At 47.7% G+C, this 21049-nt stretch overlaps 1 protein-coding gene across 3 annotated transcripts in view; it reads left to right on the forward strand.

Annotated features, from left to right (window-relative positions):
• Positions 1-310: 310 nt before the first annotated feature.
• col12a1a (collagen, type XII, alpha 1a) overlaps positions 311-21049 on the forward strand; it is a 394452-nt gene continuing 373713 nt past the window's right edge. For all 3 annotated transcript variants that reach the window (XM_063055440.1, XM_063055439.1, XM_063055441.1), the window contains exons 1-2: positions 311-440; positions 17180-17287. In XM_063055440.1, the coding sequence (XP_062911510.1) occupies positions 17215-17287 (73 nt within the window). In that variant the 5' untranslated portion in view covers positions 311-440; positions 17180-17214. The remainder of the gene's footprint in view (positions 441-17179; positions 17288-21049) is intronic.

Below are 21049 nucleotides of genomic sequence, written 5' to 3' on the forward strand. Positions count from 1 at the left end.
AGCGTTAATCCGAGCTGTGACTTCGGAGTACGAGATTTCTTTGTTCCCAGAGGAGTGATATAATGATCTTATGAGAAATGGAATGTGGTTACGTTAGACAAAAATGCTGCCGCTGGCACCGATCTCTCTCAAATGAGATATTACATGTGTCACATCATGACATTCATTTCCCTCTTTCCGTCCACCGCCCCCCAGTCCTCTCCCCCTCCCTCCTCTAGACCCATGTCGTAACACCTTACGAAAGCTGCATTTTTTTGCTATTACACGGGCTGCGGAATAGATCGGTATTAAGCTGGGCTTTCCTAGTTAGGATCGCCCCACTCTCACGGAGAGAGAGAGAGAGAGCGGACATCGGAACAATTTAACTAGCACTGGGATACCCCCCAAAGACCAGAGACTCAGTCACTTCCCAGGGCGGCAGGATTCCCCTCTCAGCGCAGGTTTGCACTCACGTCTTTTAACTCCGGACTTGTACTGTAATCGAATTTCTCTTTTGTAAGGTTTAACGCGAAAACAAAAAAAAAATTAGACTATTTTCCACGGAATATCGTTGCATTGTTCATTTTGATATACACTCTAACAGAACCTCGGTGAGTGCCCCTTGTGATTCTGACTGTTTTTATGCACCGGCGTGATTGCTGTTTTTTGGAAAATAGTGACAACCGATTGTAATCAGTGAAGTACTCAAAGTTCAAAGTCAATTTATGTCAATAGTCGATTGTCCCGTGTTCGTTTAAATTTAGCCCGTGCACATTCGTGGCTTTAAAAGAAACTCGTTGCGTTTGTTCAGCTGCTCGGGGCGCGCAGTTTAATTTTCTGCGGAGTTGCGAACCAGTTGCAGACACACTGTTTGGGAGAAAGACTTCCTGGGGATATTCCCGGGGGAGGACTGGTGTGGAACGTAGCGTGCGGAGAACCAATGCTATCCCGCAATTACACCGCAGGAACAGAGTGCGGCAGAGGGCGCGGGGACGTGATGAGGGTTGCACCTCGGCGGGGTGGGGTGGGGTGGGGTGGGCTGGTGGGACGGCGAGGCGACGGCGGCAGAGCTCGGCTCAAAGCTCTGCCGTGTAGGGCACACTAGCATCCATATTCGTGAGCAGGTGGTGACTCGCGCTCACTGTCAAAGCCCCGCACACGTAGGGCTATCCGACACAGACACGAATAGGCACACGCGCTCCCTGCAGAGCTGAATGTGCAGGTGCGCACACGCACATACCCAAACACGTATCCAAACACAAACCCACAGGGGCATACACGCCGGCATTTACATTCCTTGGCAGAAATATAGGCACAGTCGCGGGTGGACTCCTATATAATGAGAAATATATTATATTCAATTCCCATATTAAAGCATCTAAATATATATTTTAATACGGTAGCAGTTCGGGTACGCCATACCAGCTCGGGGCGTTGGAGTTTGCAGTTCAGTCCCGGATTCCAATGTAAGGAGATTGCCCGTGTGGGTTTCCTCCCACAGTACAAAGGCGTACCGATTAGTAGGTTAATCGGTCATTGCAAATTATCCCGTGATCAGGCTAGGGTTAAATCGGTGGGTGGGTTACCGACAGCGCGGCTCGAAGCTCCTGTCCCGCGCTGTATTTATAAAATAAGTAAATAAAATTAATACTTTTCAAAAGTTCGTCTGAATCTGCAAAAGGAGAATGAAGTGGATTGCCTTAAAATACCTTGTTGAGGGGAGTCTGTATATTTTGAGGGAGAGATAGTTATTTAAATGGATCTCCGGTTCCGCCTGGTGTCCCGGGCTGCGGAGAGTGCAATATGTGCATTGCAGGGACGCTACCGTACGGTACTTCGGGCTGCACACAAGGGTTGTAGACACGCATCGGACCGCCAGGGGGCGGTCTAGCTCCATTTTGGACTTCGCCTCAGGCTGTAGTCTCTTAGTTTTGAGGGCTTTTTTTCCACGTGCACCCTCTAGCATAGCGGAAACACAGCGCCGACTCTCACTGGGCAAAGAGGAATTCTGCTTAGTTTGCTTCTTCCATTGTTTAAATAATTCCTGAAGTAATTATTTGACGGGAAAAGAAGTTTTTTTTTCTAACGCAGTGAGTGCTTTTAGTTTGGAATGGAAAGAGGCAGAATACCTAGAGTGCACGGTTTGGGCGGGGGAATGGGCTAGGTGGAACCGATTGGCCGAATGGGTTCCTTGGGTATCTGTTCCCTTCCTAAATACAAGAGTAACACACACAAAATGCTTCAGGAACTCAACGGGCCAGGCAGCATCCATGGAGAAGAGTAAAGAGTTGATGTTTCGGGCTAATACCCTTTATCAGGACTGGAAAGGAAATGGGAAGAAAAGAAGCCAGCCGTGATGAAGGGTCTCGGGCGAAAATATCGAATTGAGCCAACATTAAGCTAAAGCTAATGCCTTCTTTATTAAGTGTACATCGAAACGTCCCGATGAAGGGTCTGGGCCCGAAAGGTCGACTGTAGATGCTGCCTGGCTTGCTGAGTTTCTCCAGCATTTTTGTGTGTGTTACTTGGATTTCCAGTAGCTGCAGATTTTCTCTTTTAGTGAAATAGCCGTTTTGCGTCAACGACCAACGCAATCCAAGGGTCTGCTGGGGGCAGCCCGCAAGTGTCACTATGCTTCTGGCGCCAACGTACTAACCTGGATGATCAGTAGCTACCAGCCTACTAACGGCAGGGCTTGGAAATGTGCGAGGAAAACGGTGCACCCGGAGAAAACCCACGCGCTCGCGAGGAGAAAGTTTAAAAAAAACTCCTTGGAGACTGCGGCGGGAGTCGAACCCCATCTGTGATCGGATTCCGCGCTGCAGCTCAATAAATGTAAAAATAAATTAATAAACTGGGTCGTTGTAGACACGTTTGTGGTTTTGCGTCTGTTCTTGCGTGTTAGGGTAGAGCCACGTATCACTGAGAGGCTGTTCGGGCTATTGGATCCCTATCGAACACCGTTCACCCCAACATCGAAGGCCAGGGTGGACAACGTATGTTGCGGTCTCGCTGTCTAGGCAGGTCAGGACAGTCGGCTATGGAGAGTAAACCGAAGCCTATGTAACAGGCTCCCCCTCTCCACGCAGCTGAGGGTTGCCAGTCGGCGTGGAACTCAACGCAGGACTGCCTGAGGGACTCCAGCTCCGGATATTTCCTCGGGGTTTACGCCTGAAACCTTCTTCCTGCGTGGGGTACAGCCGCAAGGCAGCGGAGGTTTAAGGCCAGGCTTTTCCTTCTCCTAGATGGACTGCCAGCCACGGCTGAGGAGCCCCAGCTACCCGGAAGATGTCCCTCAGATCCCCTCGATACCTCTCTCCTTGCCCCTAAATCTATGCCTACTTGGGTGGGTGCGGGATGGACTCGGTTCCTTCACGGCGCTGTTTGCTGGACGGAGTGAGCCGGTATTTTCGCACCACTCCCCCAGAGTGTTGTATTGCGGAAGTCATTACAATGCGCAAATGATTGCACCTTCTGATTTCAGACCCCCAGTCCCGCTGAAACGTCGACCGTTTATTCCCCTCTTTAAACGCTGCCTGACCTGCTGAGTTTCTCGGGCCTTTTGTGTGCCTTACTCTGGATTTCCAGCATCTGCAGAATTGTTGTATTGATGACTGAATTATTTCAGGGAGTCCCGGGGGAGGTGGGGAAAGCAAATTAGAAACCGGCAGATTTATTTAGCTATGTACTGCATATCTTTAGGGCGCAACAGGAGCGTAGCGGTTAGCTCCGCTCTGGGGCGCCGGAATTCTAGCCCTGTCTGTAGGTACGTTCTCTCCGTGAACCGCGTGGGTTTCCCCCGGGTTCTCCGGTTTCCCCTCGCGCTCCAAAGACGTAGCGGTTAATCGGTCATTGTAAATTGTCTCGGTGATTAGGCTATGGGTTGCGACTCGTTGGGCCGGGAGGGACTTGTCCGCGCGGTATCTCTAAGTAAATAAATATCCGCATATTTGAAACGACCACCAAGAGGAGAATTTAGCACTTGATATCAACTTTGACGAATGGATTTTGCTGAAAGGTACGACATCTCCTGTGATGTGGCCGCGGTTAGCGGTCCGCCCCGTCTTCTCGGCGCAGATTTTTGTTTAACCCGCAGGAAAGAACAGATACTTCACCGAGATACTGTGTGGATCTGGTTTGCCGTAGTGTGTCAGAGCGGGACCGCGAATGTTGAAGGATTCGCCCGTCTCCGCTTGCAGGACATTTTATATTCTGGTCCTGATATATTCTAGGCTGCGCTTGAGGTACTGTGAGCTGATTTGGGCCACTTATTCGAAAAGGGATGTGCTGGTATTGGAGAGGATCCAGGGAAAGTTCACGAGAATGATCCCGGGAATGAAAGATTTCACGTACGAAGAGCGTTTGCTAGCTCTGGGTCTGTACTCGCTGGAGTATAGTTATTGAAACCTGGTGAATATTTCAGGACCTAGACAGAGTGGATGTGGAGAGGATGTTTCCAGTAGTGGGAGAGTCTCAGAATAGTAGGAGAGAGATGATGAGGAATCTGTAAAATTCATTACCACAGACGGCTGTGGAAACTGTCACTGAAGCGGAGGTCCTTGATTATTCAGTGTCAAAGGTCTCCGGAAGAAGGCGGAAGAAAGGGGTGAGGGGGATAATAAATCAACCATGATGGAATAGCAGAACAGACTCGATGGGCCGAATGGTCTACTTCTGCTCCTATGTCTTAGGGTCTTATGGACATGCGTGAGTCCCTGAGAGCGGATGTAAAAATCTATTCAGCTGGCCGATTCCTGCAGGATAATAACCAGAGAGGGCCGGAAACGCTGATGAGACCAGGGTCCTTTCGGACAGACACGGGACTGAGACCTGGAGAGACCGCGTCGGAACCTGAAGTCCCTGCCGAACTGATCGAAGAAATTTCCCGTGACAGCATCGACACGGACGTGCAACCAGATGCACAGCGCCGTTTAATATCTAGAATATATATGCTCGTTACCTTATGCACTCTTATTAAATGAAAATTACTTATATATAGATATTAGAATCAAGTTTAATATCATTGGGGTATGCCGTTGTCTTATAAATACAGTAATACTTTGCTAATTATAATTTTCTTATTACGTATTGCAATAAGAAGTACGGTACCGAAAAAATAACGTAGTGCTAAAAAGAGAGGGAAATGTTAGTGAGACAGTGTTCGTGGATTCATTGCCCATTCAGAAATCCGTTGGCGGAGGGGAGGAAACGTTGAGTGTGCGTCTTTCAGGCTCCTGTACCCCCTCCCTGATGGGGGCAATGAGAAGGGGGCATGTCCTGGGTGATGGGGGTCCTTAATGATGGATGCCGCCGTTTTGAGTCACCGCCTTTTGAAGATGTCCTCAGTGCTGGGGAGGTCGGAGCTCATGAAGGGGCCGGCTGAGGTGCAACTTTCTGTAGCTTTTTTTCCCGATCCTGTGCGGTGGCCGCTCCGAACCAGACGATGATGTCAGCGATTAGAATGATCCTCACTCTATAGATACTTGTGTAGATTGCACTGCAATGCGGCCGCAAAACCACACACTTCACGACCCGTGGGCCCTCTGCCGACCGCGGATGTTGTGTCCCAGTAGTCTAGATACGCAAGCCTGGGCAGTACGATATGGAGAGCAAGCTGTTGCCCATGTAGCAAGCTCTCCCTCTCCACGCATCTGATGAACCCAAAGGAACGGCAGAGACCGATACAGTTTGGTACCAGCAGCGTCACAGGAGTCGCCAGTCAGCGTCTAAGTCAATGAAGGACTGGCTCCAGCTCCGGGTTTTCCCCGGGGATTTCTCCCGGAGCCTTCCCAATGAGTGGATATAGAGCGTTCCTTCTCCTAGATGAGCTGCCAGACAAGACTCGTCTACCCGAAGCGACAGGCTACAAGGCGCCAGCAATCGGCCTTTGCCCCTTCTCCTGTCAGCGGAAACGGTTCTGTCAGGTTTAGCAGCTAAGCCACACGTGAAGGCCAGCAGCTGTCAGAACTATTTGAGACACACGCCATTGGGAGCGTTTAATAGGTAGAGGGAGCTTGTCCCCATTACCACCCCCGGCTGTAACAACCTGACAGAACCATTTCACTACGTGTATCAACGACAATCAAACCGATTCTGGTTTTGATTTTGTTTCAAATCCGAACGCGCCGTGTTGTGCAGTGGTGGTTCAACACTGGTTCATTTAAAGCACAGGGCATCGCAAGACCTTTCTGGAAACGTGTCCAGCCCCCTTCCCCTTACTCAATATTACCCCCACCTCTTCCCCCTCTCCACCCAAGGCCCCCGAAAATCTGGATCATGGAGCCGTAGAGCGCCTCAGCGCAGAAACAGGCCCGTCCTTTCAATACTATCCCGCACCGGTCGCATTTATTTCCAAAATTCATCCGCGCACTGATAGTCAGTTTGCGTTCTAAAGTGCAGATGAGGCGGCACCAAGGAGACAGCCAACCCGTTCATCTCGGATCGGACTCTCGCCGAAACTAGGCAAGGTTTCGATTTCAGACAGCCTGCCCTGGCGACAGAGCAAAACGGCTGCGTTTTGGGGGGAATGATGCTAATTTATAAAGACAGCAAAGGTTAAGGGAGCGTAGAATTTTCCACATAACGATATTTGAGCTAAGACCGTCCCTCCCACCCCTCCGTATAAGTTTCAAGCTAATTACACTGGGTGGCCTCTTCATTTGGTCCCTCCTGTCCTTAGTAAAGTGTACACTGGGTGTACGTTCGTGGTCTTCTGGTGCGGTAGCCCGTCCACCTCAAGGTTCGACATGTTCAGAGATGCTCTTCTACACACCACTGTTGTAACGCGTGGTTATTTGAGTTACTGTCACCTCCCTGTCAGCTTGAACCAGTCTGGCCATTCTCCTCTGACCTCTCTCATTAACGAGGTGTTTTCACCCACAGAACTGCATTCACTTCATGCCATATTTTTTAATTTTGATTTTTCACACCATTTTTTGTAAACTCTAGATTTGCGTGAAAATCCCTGGAGACGAGCAGTTTCTGAGAAACCCAAACCACCCCATTTGGCATCAACAATCATTCCACGGTCAAAGTCACTTAGATCACATTTCTTCCCCCTTCTGATGTTTGGTCTGAACAACAACTGAACCTTTTGACCATGTCTGAATGCACTGAGTTGCTGCCACAATGTTGGTCGATTAGATATGTGAATTGACGAGCAGGGGGACAGGCGTACCTAATAAGGAGGTCACTGAGTGCATATTACACCGCGAGGGAAGTTCCGCTGATGAAGGAAGATTTCTCTCCTTCCGCTTAAAGAAAAGTTTGGACAAATCGCACTATGCAGGTGTTCCTGAAGGAATTGTTCCCTTATAAGCTCTGCCCCTATTTCTCCAGAACCCGATATGGCCAATTTCCCATACACTCTTGTCCACCCTCCACTACCTCTAACAGTTTTTTTTAATTTTGTGTCCTCGCGTTGTGTAGCCCCCACTCCTCCCCAGCGGACGGGGGTGGGGGGAGAGGGTAGGAGGGCGGAGCTGGGACACTGGGAATTCATTTCTGTCTCTGGGCTTCATTTAAACAGGCGCCTACCTATCGTTGACATTTAAAATATTATTTAAATAAGATTTAAACGCATTTTAAATCTTACTTGCACGATTCGCTTTATTTTTTGGTGGGCAGTCTGTGAAAGTTTGCAGAGTCTCGGCCCGAAACGTCGACTGTACTCTTTTCCATAGATGCTGCCGGGCCTGCTGAGTTCCTACAGCATTGTGTGTTGTGTGTGTTGCTGGGATCTCCAGTATCTGCAGATTTTCTCTTGTTTGTGTCTGGAAGTTTTCTTGTGGGTTACAATGAACCTGGTTTGGGTTTAAAGCCGAAGGCGGAATTAACTGGGAACAGGCTGCACACACACGCTGTTATTTCCCATGGAGAGGGTGGCGGATTTATTTCCTACGGCCTCTTCAGTAGCTGCGGTTGGCTCTTCAGAATCAGGCTTCATGTCAGATATTGGATATTTAATATCTTTTCGCGGCTATGCCACGACAATTGTCTATTCACAAATCTAATGGCGGAGGGGAAGAAGCTGTTCCCGAAATGTTGAGTTTGTGTCTTCAGGCTCCTGTACCTCCTCCTTGATGGTAGCAATGAGAACAGGGCATGTCCTATTTGATGGGGATCCTTAATGATGGAAGTTTTCATCTCCACTGTTCCACTGGGAGACGCCAGGGTCAGTGCCGTGCCAAACCCGAATCCTGTTGCTTGCAAACGTCTCCGGGACTATTTGAATTTACACAGAACGTGGAGCAAAGCATCACAGTACAGGCCCTTCGGCCCACAATGCTGTGCTACCTTTTTAACCTACTCCACCATCAATCTGACCCTTCCCTCACACACAGCCCATAGCCCCCCCAGTGAAAAATCTCCCCCTTCCGTTTAAAAAAATGGATGTCTCACTATTCCAATGTCCCTGAAGGAATTGTCCCCTTAAGTGCTCCGCCCATTTCTTTGCAACCCTTCATGGCCGATTCAAGATTGTTGACGCAAACACGAGGAAATCTGCAGATGCGGGAAATTCAAGCAACACACATCAAAGTTGCTGGTGAACGCAGCAGGCCAGGCAGCATCTCTAGGAAGAGGTACAGTCGACGTTTCAGGCCGAGACCCTTCGTCAGAACTAACTGAAGGAAGAGTGAGTAAGGGATTTGAAAGCTGGAGGGGGAGGGGGAGATCCAAAATGATAGGAGAAGACAGGAGGGGGAGGGATAGAGCCAAGAGCTGGACAGGTGATTGGCAAAAGGGATATGAGAGGATCATGGGACAGGAGGCCCAGGGAGAAGGAAAAAGGGGGAGGGGGTAAAAGCCCAGAGGATGGGCAAGGGGTATAGTGAGAGTGACAGAGGGGAGAAAAAGGAGAGAGAGAGAAAAAAATGTGTGTATATAAATAAGTAACAGATGGGGTACGAGGGGGAGGTGGGGCATTAGCGGAAGTTAGAGAAGTCAATGTTCATGCCATCAGGTTGGAGGCTACCCAGACGGAATATAAGGTGTTGTTCCTCCAACCTGAGTGTGGCTTCATCTTTACAGTAGAGGAGGCCGTGGATAGACATGTCAGAATGGGAATGGGATTTCCAGTACACAAGTGCAAAGGAGAATGAAATAATTGTTACTCCCAATTCGATACAGCATAAAAAACACAATAGGATAAAGAAAACAATAATTAAAAAAAACAAATAAATATAAAACCGCAAGTTAGCTTATATACATAGATTGAGTGTATATCCATAAAGTGACGTGAGGCACGGGAATATCTGTAAGGTAGCTGACAGGAAGTGATAAAGTGGTGTTGGGAGTGTGTTGAAGTGAGTTAGTGGTGGAGGTGTTGCTGAGCCTTAACTGTTTTTGAGTCTGGTGGTCCTGGCGTGCATGCTACGTGGCCTCCTCCCTGATGGGAGTAGATCAAACTGTCCACGAGCAGAGTCGGTGGGATCCTTCGTGATGTTACTGGCCCCTTTTCCGGCACCTTTTTTATGTACACAATATAGAAAGAGCAAAGGGGGCGTTGTCTACATCAAAGTGCTTATCTCAATCAGCTGTTATCACGGCCCCCACTCCGGCAATGTGTTCCAGACTCCAGTGTGTGGGGATCTGTGTAAAGCACAGCCCCCTAACCCTTCCCCCACTCACCTTTACCGGAGGTCCTGATGAGTTCTGGTGTCCCGGATGAGCGGTCATTCGGTCATCCCGCCACCGTCACGCGGTTGTTTGTGGAATCTTGCTGTGCTTAAATTGGCCACTGTGCTTCCTACGCTGCAATAGTTACTGCGCTCTGGAATTGGCTGCGTCGGCTCCTACCCTGGAATAAAGTAATATAAACGCAATTGTTAGTAATTAGCATGTAATCTAGGCACTCTCAAAGTGTCCCAGATCTCCGAACAGGTCTGGGAACGAGAAGGGTGAGGATCCGGCAGGGGTTTGAGGGGAAAGTTCCTGCTCCTGATGGGAATTCAGATGCCTGTCTGTTAAACACATGTGCTGGGGTCCTTGCAAAGTGTGCTTACGTATGTGGTTTTGTGTATGTCAGTGTATATGTAACTGTGTGTGTACACATGTGTGTATAATACATATACAAAACTACACACAGGGAAGGTGAGAGGGAATATGGACAGGCCAGAGGGAATATGTGTATATGAAGGTGTGTGTGGAGGGGGATCTGTGTGTACATGGGGTGTGTATATGTAGTTGTGTACGTGTGTGTAATCAGATACTGCAGGGTTTCATCTGGAGGTATGTTAGCTTGAAAGTTGGAGCTGTGTTTGTACATATTCAGACATGTATGAATGTGACATTTTGTGAATGTGTGTGAGTGTATGGATCACATTTCCTCTCTCCTTCCCACCCACATTCCCTCTCACCTGTCAGCAGAGCATTCTCTCTCACCTGTCCACATTCCCTCTTGCCTGTCTGCCTTCCTGCTCACCTGTCCACATTCCCTCTCGCCTGTCCATGTTCTTACACAGCTTCCCTCTCAACTGTCTGCATTCTCTCACACCTCCCCACATTTCCTCTCACCTGTCACAGTCCCTCTCACCTGTCAGCATTCCCTCTCACCTGTCCACATTCCCTCTTGCCTGTCCATGTTCTTACACAGCTTCCCTCTCAACTGTCTGTATTCTCTCACATCTCTCCACATTCCTCTTACCTGTCCACATTTCCTCTCAGCTTTCCTCTCATCTGTGGCTTCCCCTCACCTGACCACATTTCCCTCTCACTTTCCTCTAACATTCCCTCTCACCTGTCAGTATTCTATCTCAACTGTCCACATTCCCTCTCACCTGTCTGCCTTCCTGCTCACCTATCCACATTCCCTCTCTCCTGTCCACATTCCTACTCACCTATCCACATTCCCTCTCTCCTGTCCACATTCTCTCTCACCTGTCTGCCTTCCTGCTCACCTGTCCACATTCCCACTCACCTGTCCACATTCCTACTCATCTATCCACATTCCCTCTCTCCTGTCCACATTCCCTCTCACCTTTCCTCTCCTCTGTGGGCATTCCCTCACCTGTCCACATACTTTCTCATCTGTCAGCATTCTGTCTCACCTCTCCTCTCACCTGTCTACGTTCCCTCTCACCTGTCTGCCTCCCTGCTCACTTGTCCACATTCCCTCTCACTTGTCCACATTTCCTCATCTGTCCACATTCCCTCTCAACTGTCAGCTATCCTCTCACCTGTTCACATTCTATCTCACCTATCAGCATATCCGCTCAACTGTCTACATTCTCTCTCACCTGTCAGCTTAACCCCTCACCTGTCCACATTCCCTCTCACCTGTCAGCATAACCCCTCACCTGTCAACATTCTCTCTCACCTGTCAGCATTCACTCTCTAATTCTCTGATTCTTATTCTGATTCTAATTCTAATTCTAATTCTCAGAGTGACATCCTCCTGTAATGGTAAAGATAATGGAAGTCCTGCCTGCTATAGTTCCTTGCTCTATATTGAGGTCCCAAAAAGTTTCACAGAGATGGAGACCAATCCCGACCTGCTCAAACTCACGCCCAAGAGCCCCAGTAACATTCCCTCATACTAGGATGCGGCCTGGATTAGCAGTGGTGGTCTGCCGAGTGTGACGATGACAGAACCTGTGCGGGACAGTTTTTAAAGTGGAAAAGCGGCTAGAGAGGGGCAGTTCCACTCTCTTGACCTCAGCAGTCCGGGTCCAGTGGTACGAACAAGTGCATCAGACTGGGTTTTTCCTTGGTCACAATGGATGACCATGCTATTGCCTTGTCATTTCCATCACTCTCCACAGAGCACAGCAGAACCACCTTCCTGGCCGTTGGATCTCACTGTCGATCTCATATGCCTCGTCCACCAGAGCTGACTTCACATGCTAGGACAGGCATGTTCCTAACTCGTCGGGGTATGAGGCCACCAGCTACCCTCACCTGGTTTAGCCCACCTGTCGAAGTGGTGTGGGCGCTGTTGCATGGAAGCAACTACTTGAAGCCATAGGTAGAGCTGTGTCGGTGGAGACCAAAAGTGAGTGAGCTGCACTGGAATGGACACAACAAGCCCCTTCACTAGAGGTGCTACCCCTCTCTAGACACCACATACACCCCACCTATTTTAGAGAGCATGTCTTATGGGGATAGGTTGAATGAGCTAGGACTTTTCTCTGTGGAGTGAAGGAGGTGGGAAGTGATTTAATAGAGGTGTACAAGATGACAGGAGGCAAAGATTAGGTGGATATCCAGAGAATTTTTTCCCCCAAGTTGGAAATGGCTAATATAAGAGGGATGATTTTAAGCTGATTGGAGGAAAGGAGAGAGAATGTTGGATGTGAATCATGGGTGCGTGGAATGCTCTGCCAGAGGTGGTGGTAGAGGTAGATGCATTAGGGCATTAAAGAGACTCTTAGATATGCACATGGATGATGGAAAAATGGAGAGCTACGGTATGTCTTAGAGTAAAAGTTCTGCATAACATTTTGGGCCAAAGGACATGTATTGTGCAGCTACGTTCTATGTTCTATTTTCTAAATATCCTCTGCAAACTTTACAGCTTAGTGACATCTTTCCTATAGCAGGTAACCAAAACTGTAAGAGAATATCTCTTATTACTGTTTTTTTTTCTTTCCATATTATGCACCACGGTGCAAAGAATAGAATCTAGTGGATTTGCATGAGAAGTGGTCTTTTGCCAATGTATTAGGGTTGCTTCACATCCCTTGGTGTAAGACCATAAGGCACATGAGCAGAATCAGGTCGTTTAGGCTATTGAGTCAGCTTTTCCATTCCATCATGGATGATTTATTATCCCTCTCAACCCCATTCTCCTGCCTTCTTCCTTTGACATCCTTAGTAATCAAGAACGTATGGCATCCACTTTAAATATATCCAATGCCAAATGACTCCCTAGCCATCTATGGCAATGAATTCCACAGATTCACCATCCTCCAGCTGAAATTCTGTACCTCCTTTCTAAAGGCACATCATATTCTGAGGCTGTGTTCCCTGATCAGCAAAGGAAATGTCCTCTCCACTGCCACTCTATCTTTGCCTTTCAATATTTGACAGGTTTCTATGAGATCCTCCATCATTCTTTTAAATACCAATGAGTACAGGCCCAGAGCCATCAAACGCTCCGCACACGTTAACCTGGGATCATTCTCATGACTGTGGTGGTGATGCTGCTAATGCTGTCCAACCCCAGGTGTTAGGACATCTATCCTAGCTGATCCTTAAAAGGTTGGAGTTATACAGCATGGAAACTGGCCCTTTGCTAACCTAGATGCCACTTCCAAACTCAATCTATTTGGTCCATAGTCTTCTAAACCTTTCTAATCCATGTAGTTGTCCAACTGTTTTCTAAGAACTCTTCCCGGTTGCATAGCAACCATGCCGCAGAGATTAATTTATGGTTGCTCCAGTACAAATGAGAGGAGTTGGCAGTTCATGTATAGTGTGCAGCTGCCAGCTGGAACACGCTGAAACTCCCCAATCTTGTGATATAGACAGGCCAGCCAATTTGCACACAGAAAACTCTCTGAGACGGAGAGCCATTGACCAATGAGCTAACCTATTTCGGTGACATTGCTGGTTCAGAATTGAAGGACGTCCCTTTAGAACAGAAATGATGAGTTGGACAGAGGGTGGTGAATCTGAGGAACTCATTGCTACAAACAGCTCTGGAGGCCAAGACACTGGGTCCATTTAAAGTGGAGGTTGATAGGCTCATGATTCATCAGGCCATCAAAGGTTATGGGAAGAATGTGGGAGAATGAGGTTGAGAGAGGTAATAAATCAGCTGTGATGGGGTAGCAGAGAAGACTCGATGGGCCAATTGGCCTAATTCTGCTCCTATGTCTTATGGTCTTATGGCAATTGTTAGCGGTGATTGTGAGCATGCTATGTTGGCAGCAGAAATGGCTGCCCCATCCAGCATAATCCTCACCAATTTGATTTGATGCAAAAGTAATTTTATGTTGATTCGATCTGTATCAACAAAATGCAAGACAAGGTTTCACTGTATCTCAGTGTATGTGACAATAATAAGCCAATTCCAATTTTTTGCCAATTTACCTGCTCCTTTCCTAGCTGGGCTTGGGCTGATTCTTCCAGTTGTCCTGACCCATCCTACTGCAAACCAGATGTTGTGCCCCTCCGTTCCCACCCACAGGCTGGACCCTGATGGAATGAACCCCCTCCCACGCCAGGAATTACAATTGGAATTGGAACTGGTACAGAGATTGCTGTGGAGAGCTTTGGTTTGTCTGCTATCCAGGCAGAACATTCCATACATCGAGGTCGTGTTTGCTGAGGAAGCCCGCCAACTGTTGTAGCGGTGTATCACCGCAGGGGGCCACACAAGTGGTACAATTTTTTTTTGCTTTAAGAAATGAAATTGAACATTATTTGCGCTGAAATGGCTAATATGAGCGGCATATCTTAAGGTGATCGGAGAAAAGTATTGAGGGGTTGTCAGAGATATTTTCTTTTACACTGAGAGTGGTGGCTACATGGAACGTGTAGGTAGACGTGGATACTCATACTGTACTGAGAAAGCTGTCTCGTTATTGTCTTGCACCATAGTCTATCAGCATCAGGTTTGTGTTTACAGGCACATAGGACCATCAAACCAAAAGATATTGGGGCAGAGGGAGGCCATTGGGCCCATTGAGTCCGCTCTACCATTCCATCATAACTGACTTACTAAACTTCTCAACCGTGCTCTCCTGCCTTCTCCCAGTAGCCTTTGACACTCTTACTAATCAAGAACATATCAAACCTCCACTTTAAATATACCCAGTGACCTGCCCCCCCGCAGCTGTCTGGCACTGAATTCAACAGATTCAGCACCCTCTGCGTAAAATTCCTCATCTCTCTTCTAGAGGGCCCCCCGCTATCCTAAGCCTGTTTTCAGAAGCCATGTTCAACTTCTTCAGGCTGATTTTGATGTTTGATCTTTGAAGCGTTTCCTTTGCCCACCAGGGGCTCGCCGACCTTCCTTTGACTTGGAGTAAAGGATCTCTTAGGGGAGACATAATGTCATAGAAGCATAGAAAACCTACAGCACAATACAGGCCCTTCGGCCCAAAATGCTGTGCCGAACACGTACTTACTTTAGAACATGTACTCTGGAGAAGATCGCTCATTTTGCGTTTTGGGGACACGCTCCTATTTTATTCAGTGGAAGAAGAAACTGCGCTTAATGGCTTCAAAGACGTAATTAGAATGGTTAAACTATGGCGCGATGGCAGCGTAGCGGTTAGCGCGACCCTATTACAGCTCGGGCGGCGGAGTTTGGAGTTCAATCCGGGGCCGCCTGAAAGGAGTTTGTATATTCTTCCCGTGACTGCGTGAGTTTCCTTCGGGCGCCCCAATTTCCGCCCACGGCTTCTTATCCTGGCTTCCTTCCTCTTCTTTTCCACTCCTGTTAAAGGGTCTCGGCGACTTATTATTCATTTCCATAGATGCTGTCTGACCTGCTGAGTTCCTCCAGCAATTTGTGTGTGTCTCTCGGACAGACCCTTAGAATCACGGTCAGAATTGTCTTGTGTGTTCTAAAACAAAGGCAATGGACAATCGTCCCCTTGTGCCCCCTCCTTTCCTTTCATCAGTCACTGGGGAGAGGTGAGGTGTAGGGATTTAACCTTTTAGTGCGCCGAATGTTTATATATGTGATGCCGCAGTTATTCGAGGGACGGTTACAAGTATTAGAGCGGAGAGCGCAGGTCATGCGAGTTCTCCTCACGCCCAAACCAATTCTGGTCATTGAAAATTCCCTCAACCTTTCAGTATTCCAGTACAAATCCACACAGTCTCCGGCGGAACTCAGTAGACCAGACACTACCCATGAAAAAGAGTGGACGGTACGTTTCGGCCCGTGACCCTTCATCAGGCCTGAAGAAGGGTCCCTGCCCGAAACGTCGACTGTTTTCTCTTTTCCATAGTTGCTATCCGGTATGCTGAGTTCCTCCGGCATTGTGTGTGTGCTGCTTTGGATTTCCAGCATTTGCAGACCTTTTCGTGTTCGCCACACAGACTCCGGACATTGGGCCGTTGACCCCAGCACTCGGGTCTGTAGTTCGGACAGCGCGTTTGTGGGCTTGAAGTAATGTGGTTTATATATTGTTCCATTCAACTCTCTTTTCCCTGAGAGGTTTTGTGCTTGGTGCGGGGTGGTCATTCTAAAATAGAGAATGCAGGAAACTTCCGCAGGTCAGTTCGCATCTATGGTGGGGGGAGCGGTGCCGACTTTATAGGTCGGTGACTTTCCCTGGGCCATATTTGGGGTGTACATCTGTATTAGTGACTGCAGTCTAATCTGTAGTTTGAATGGTTGCTCCGTCGGGGCATGCTGGTCTGACTGAGTGCGTGCGGGTATTTGCACGTTTGTTTGTGAGAGAATGTGTGTGTGTGTGTGTGTGTGTGTGTGTCTGTGTGTGTCTGTGTGTATTGAGTGCGCACCTCTCTGTCTATAACAATGTACCCTCAAACCAAACATAAAACGAGCTACTGACGGGACTCAGGGGATCAGTCGCGTTTCGGGTCGAGGCCCTTCACCTGAACAATCTATGAACAGATCTGGTTGTATATGCGGGTGCGCGTGTGTGTACCTGTTTATTTATTGAGATACAGAGCAGAATAGGCCCTTCGGACCCCTCAAGCGGCGCGGCTGGCAATCCCCCGACTAGCCGATCACGGGACAATTCACAATGACCAATTGACTTGCCAAACGTCTACGGATTGTGGAAGAAAACCGGAGACCCCGGCGGAAACTCACGCGGTCACAGGGGGAACGTACAAACTCCTTACAGGCAGTGGTGGGAATTGATCCCGGATCGCCGGTACTGTAAAGCGCTGTCTGCGTGATTGTGAATATGCTGTGTTCCTATATGTGTGGCTGTGTGCATGACTGTGTTCTCTGTGTGGGTGTGTGTACCTGAATGGGCCTTGTTTATAAACAGTATGTTTGCATGTGCGTGTGATGTGTGTGGGTGTTGTGTGTGGATGTTATGCATGTTGTATGCATGTTATCTGTGTGAGTGTGTTATGTTTGTGTTATATGTGTGCTTGTTGAGTGCGTTGCGTGTAGATGTTATGTGTTTGTATACTGTGTGTGTGTGTGTGTGTGTGTGTGTGTGTGTGTGTGTGTGAAGTCCACTTTGACCCCTCACCCCTGAGGCTGTTCCTCTCTCCGGTTGCCTCTAACCCGTCGCTGATACGATCCCTCTTCTCTTTTCAGAGATATTCATGCTCCCGTGAGCGCAGCGGGCGAAGATGAAGAGCAGGCTGTGCCTAGCGATCGCTGCTGTCTTGGCAACTCTGCTTGCCGCGTCCGTGGACGCTCAAGGTAAAACTTTCTGCTCCAGCTCGTCACTCCCGACGGAGATGGCGCAGGACCGGTGCTGTTGGCGAGTCAACGCCTCCCGCACATCTGGCGTCATCTCTTTCCGGAGCGGCAGCTAACTAACGATGCTTTATGTAACCTTTCTCTCAATAGGTACAAGGAACGTGTATCTTAATACCTGAATGATTTAACCGAATTGCTTATCTTTCCGCTGTTGGTTGAACTTTGATGACGATATAATTATTCCTAGCAGGGTGTTAATCTCCAGTTCATCGATACCATCGCGTTAATACTACGTGACACTTCACGCGTTGAGAATGCTGCGACTTCGGTCTTTCAGCTCCCACATACAGCGACCATCTCAGAATTACATTCAAAAGATGTTTTGGTGACGTGCAGTTTATTTCCTCTCCATTTTATCACAGAGATTCCACAGGAGCGGGCAGAAGTCGAACTCTTCAAAATAATTTTAATGCATTTTTTTTTTACCTTCGCAAAGTTTCTGGAAGCAATGTATACAGAAATCGGAGGCATTGTTGTGGCGTAAAACTTTTCAAATGGATCACAGTTTAGTCAGGTCCGATGCCTTTACTTCCGCACATTTCCGAATCAGAATATGGTTTAATATCACCGGCATAAGTCTTGAAATTTGTCAACTTTACGGTAGCAGTATGATGAAAAACATAATAAATAAATAGTGAGAAAAAATGAGTTACATTATAGTTCAGTTAGTAGTGCAAAAATACAGAAATAATTCAAAAGTACAGTAGTGAGGTAGTGTTCGTGGGTTCAATGTCCGTTCAGAAATCGGATGGCAGAGGGGAAGGAGCTGTTCCTGAATCGGATTTCACGATGCATTTCAACTCTGCATAGAATACCGTACATGGGATGAATATAAATATGACCGAAATGCACGCATTTTTAGAAAATTACCTGTGATTTGGCCATTTTATGATTCGTTCAATAAATAGTGATAGAAATGTTCAGCGGGTCAGGCAGCATCTGTGGAAAAAGGAACCGAGTTATTATTTCAACTCAATGACACTTCAAATATATATTCCTTTGGTATAATGAATCATTTAAAATATAATTAATGAAATTAAAGTGGCAGTTTCCGTTTCCTAGAGATGAAACGCAGAGTGTTAGTCTGAAATGAGTTCGTCTGGAGAGCAGGTTGGACCAATCCTGGACATGGGAAGCCCCACCTTTTGTTCTCCGTCGGCGTTCCGTAGCTGGGAAACGGAAACGGAAACGGAAACTGCCGCCTTAATTTCGTTAGTAATAAGTCACCCCGACCCAAAGACTGTGAGGTGCGACTCCTGCGCCCAGCCAGTGACCCAGGGAGCGAGGTCTTTGCTTGTCACGGGGAACAGGTGAAGTTAAAACTTCATCTGGATCTTAGAATCGGGAGATTGCATCTGATTGAATTAGTTTTTAAAACACCGTTTTGTTTTGAGCTACGTATCTTTTGGCTTTCTATTGCATAGGAATCACTAACAATTATATTTGTCTCGACATATATTAAACAGTCCCACGCTCGGCCCATAAGAGCGGGCGGGGATGGGGTGTTGCCACGGTGGTGCTGTAGTTCTGCCGCCGAGCAGATCCGGTGACCCGGGTTCCGTACTGATTTCGGGCGCCCTCTGTACATTCTCCTGGAACGGTAGGTTTCAGATTTCAAATACTTCCTTCGTTGAAAAAAAACACATCTTCCTCAATCCTCTCTGAACTTCCTACCCTTTAAGCACGTGCCCTAGTTCAAAGAAAATTTATCTGCAGATTTCCTCGTGTTTGCGTTATTATCATTATCTTCGATTATTAACACTATCTCCCCTATCGAGTCCAAGCTGCCGATGCTGATCAGGGTTGCCACCCAGCAAGACCCAAATCCCTGCGTTCGACCCATATTCCCCGAAGTCCTCCCCCCACCCCATGTACCTGTACAAATACTTGTTACGTGATACCTTCCTTTTCCTAGCAACTCGTTCCAAATACGCACCACTCTCGAAAAACGCGCGGAAAGTGCCTCTCAGGTCAAAATAATCAAAATAGGACATACATGGTAAATGGTAGGGCATTGAAGAATGCAGTAGAACAGAGGGATCTAGGAATAATGGTGCTTAGTTCCCTGAAGGTGGAATCTCATGTGGATAGGGTGATGAAGAAAGCTTTTGGTTTGCTGGCCTTTATTAATCAGAGCATTGAGTATAGGAGTTGGGATGTAATGTTGAAATTCTACAAGGCATTGGTAAAGCCAAATTTGGAGTATTGTGTACAGTTCTGGTCACCGAATTATAGGAACGGTGTCAACAAAATAGAGAGAGTACAGAGAAGATTTACTAGAATGTTACCTGGGTTTCATCTCCTAAGTTACAGAGAAAGGTTGAACAAGTTGGGTTTTTATTCTTTGGAGCGTAGAAGGTTGAGAGGGGACTTGATAGAGGTATTTAAAATTATGAGGGGGATAGATAGAGTTGACGTGGATAGATATTTTCCATTGAGAGTGGGGGAGATTCAAACAAGAGGACATGAGTTGAGAGTTAAAGGGCAAAAGTTTAGGGGTAATATGAGGGGGAACTTCTTTACTCAGAGAGTGGTAGCTGTGTGGAACGAGCTTCCAGTAGAAGTGGTTGAGGCAGGTTCGATGTTGTCATTTAAAGTTAAATTGGACAGCTATATGGACAGGAAAGAAATGGAGGGTTATGGGCTGAGTGCAGGTCGGTGGGACAAGGTGAGAGTAAGAGTTCGGCACGGACTAGAAGGGCCGTGTTGTAATTGTTATATGGTTATAAGTCACTTTGAAATCTTTTCCCCTTCATCCTAAATCTATGCCCCCTAGTTTTGGACTCCCCTACCCTAGGGGGAAATATGTTACCTTATCCACCCCATTCATAATTTTATAAACCTATGTAAGGTCACTTCTCAGTCTGGTCAACCCCTCTCTATAACTCGGGCACTCCCATCCAGGCAACACCCACGGAACTCTTCTCTGCACTCTTTCCAGTTTAGCCATGTCTCTCCTATAACAGGGCGACCAAAACTGTGCGCAGTACTCCAAATGCGGCCTCACCAGTGGGCGTCACGGTAGCGTAAGCTGTTAGCGCGATGCTATTACAGCTCGGGATGTCCGAGTTCCGAGTTCAATTCCGACGCTGTCTGTGAGCAGTTTCTGCGTCCTTCCAGTGACTTCGTGGGTTTCCCCCGGGTGCTCCGGTTTCCTCCCACGCTCCCAGGTTAATTGCTCGTTGATTAGGTTAGGGTTAAATAGAGGGTTGCTGGGCATACGGCTCGTTGAACCGGTAGGACCTGTTCCGCGCAGTATCTGTCAATATTAAAAAAACAAAAAGGCATACAACCGCACAAGATGTCCTTTGAGGGTCCTTTCATAACCCTTACAATAGGCCCTCCCCTGTCTCCTACGTCCCAACAAAACCAGTCTTCTCCCCAGTCCCTTATAATAGCTGAAACGTTAAACCCCAGGGAACATCCCACCTTTGCACAGTGCCCTGACTGGTGGGTTAATCGGGTAATCCACTTACTCTCTTCGGTGATTTTAGTGGTTCCTATACAATCGGATCTTTTATAAAATATTTGCGTTTTGTACAAGCGGCTGGTTGATGCAATCACCCGGTAACTTCCACAATGCAAAAGTGAAATAAAATAAGCGTTATATAAATAGAGTGGGAGAGGGGGAGAGGGAGGCGCCCTACTCCCCTTGAAGAGCCTGATGGGAAGGTGTGAGCGTGTTTGTGTGCGTGACAGGGA

This window comes from Mobula hypostoma, chromosome 8, assembly GCF_963921235.1.
Source record: "Mobula hypostoma chromosome 8, sMobHyp1.1, whole genome shotgun sequence".
Taxonomy (NCBI): domain Eukaryota; kingdom Metazoa; phylum Chordata; class Chondrichthyes; order Myliobatiformes; family Myliobatidae; genus Mobula; species Mobula hypostoma.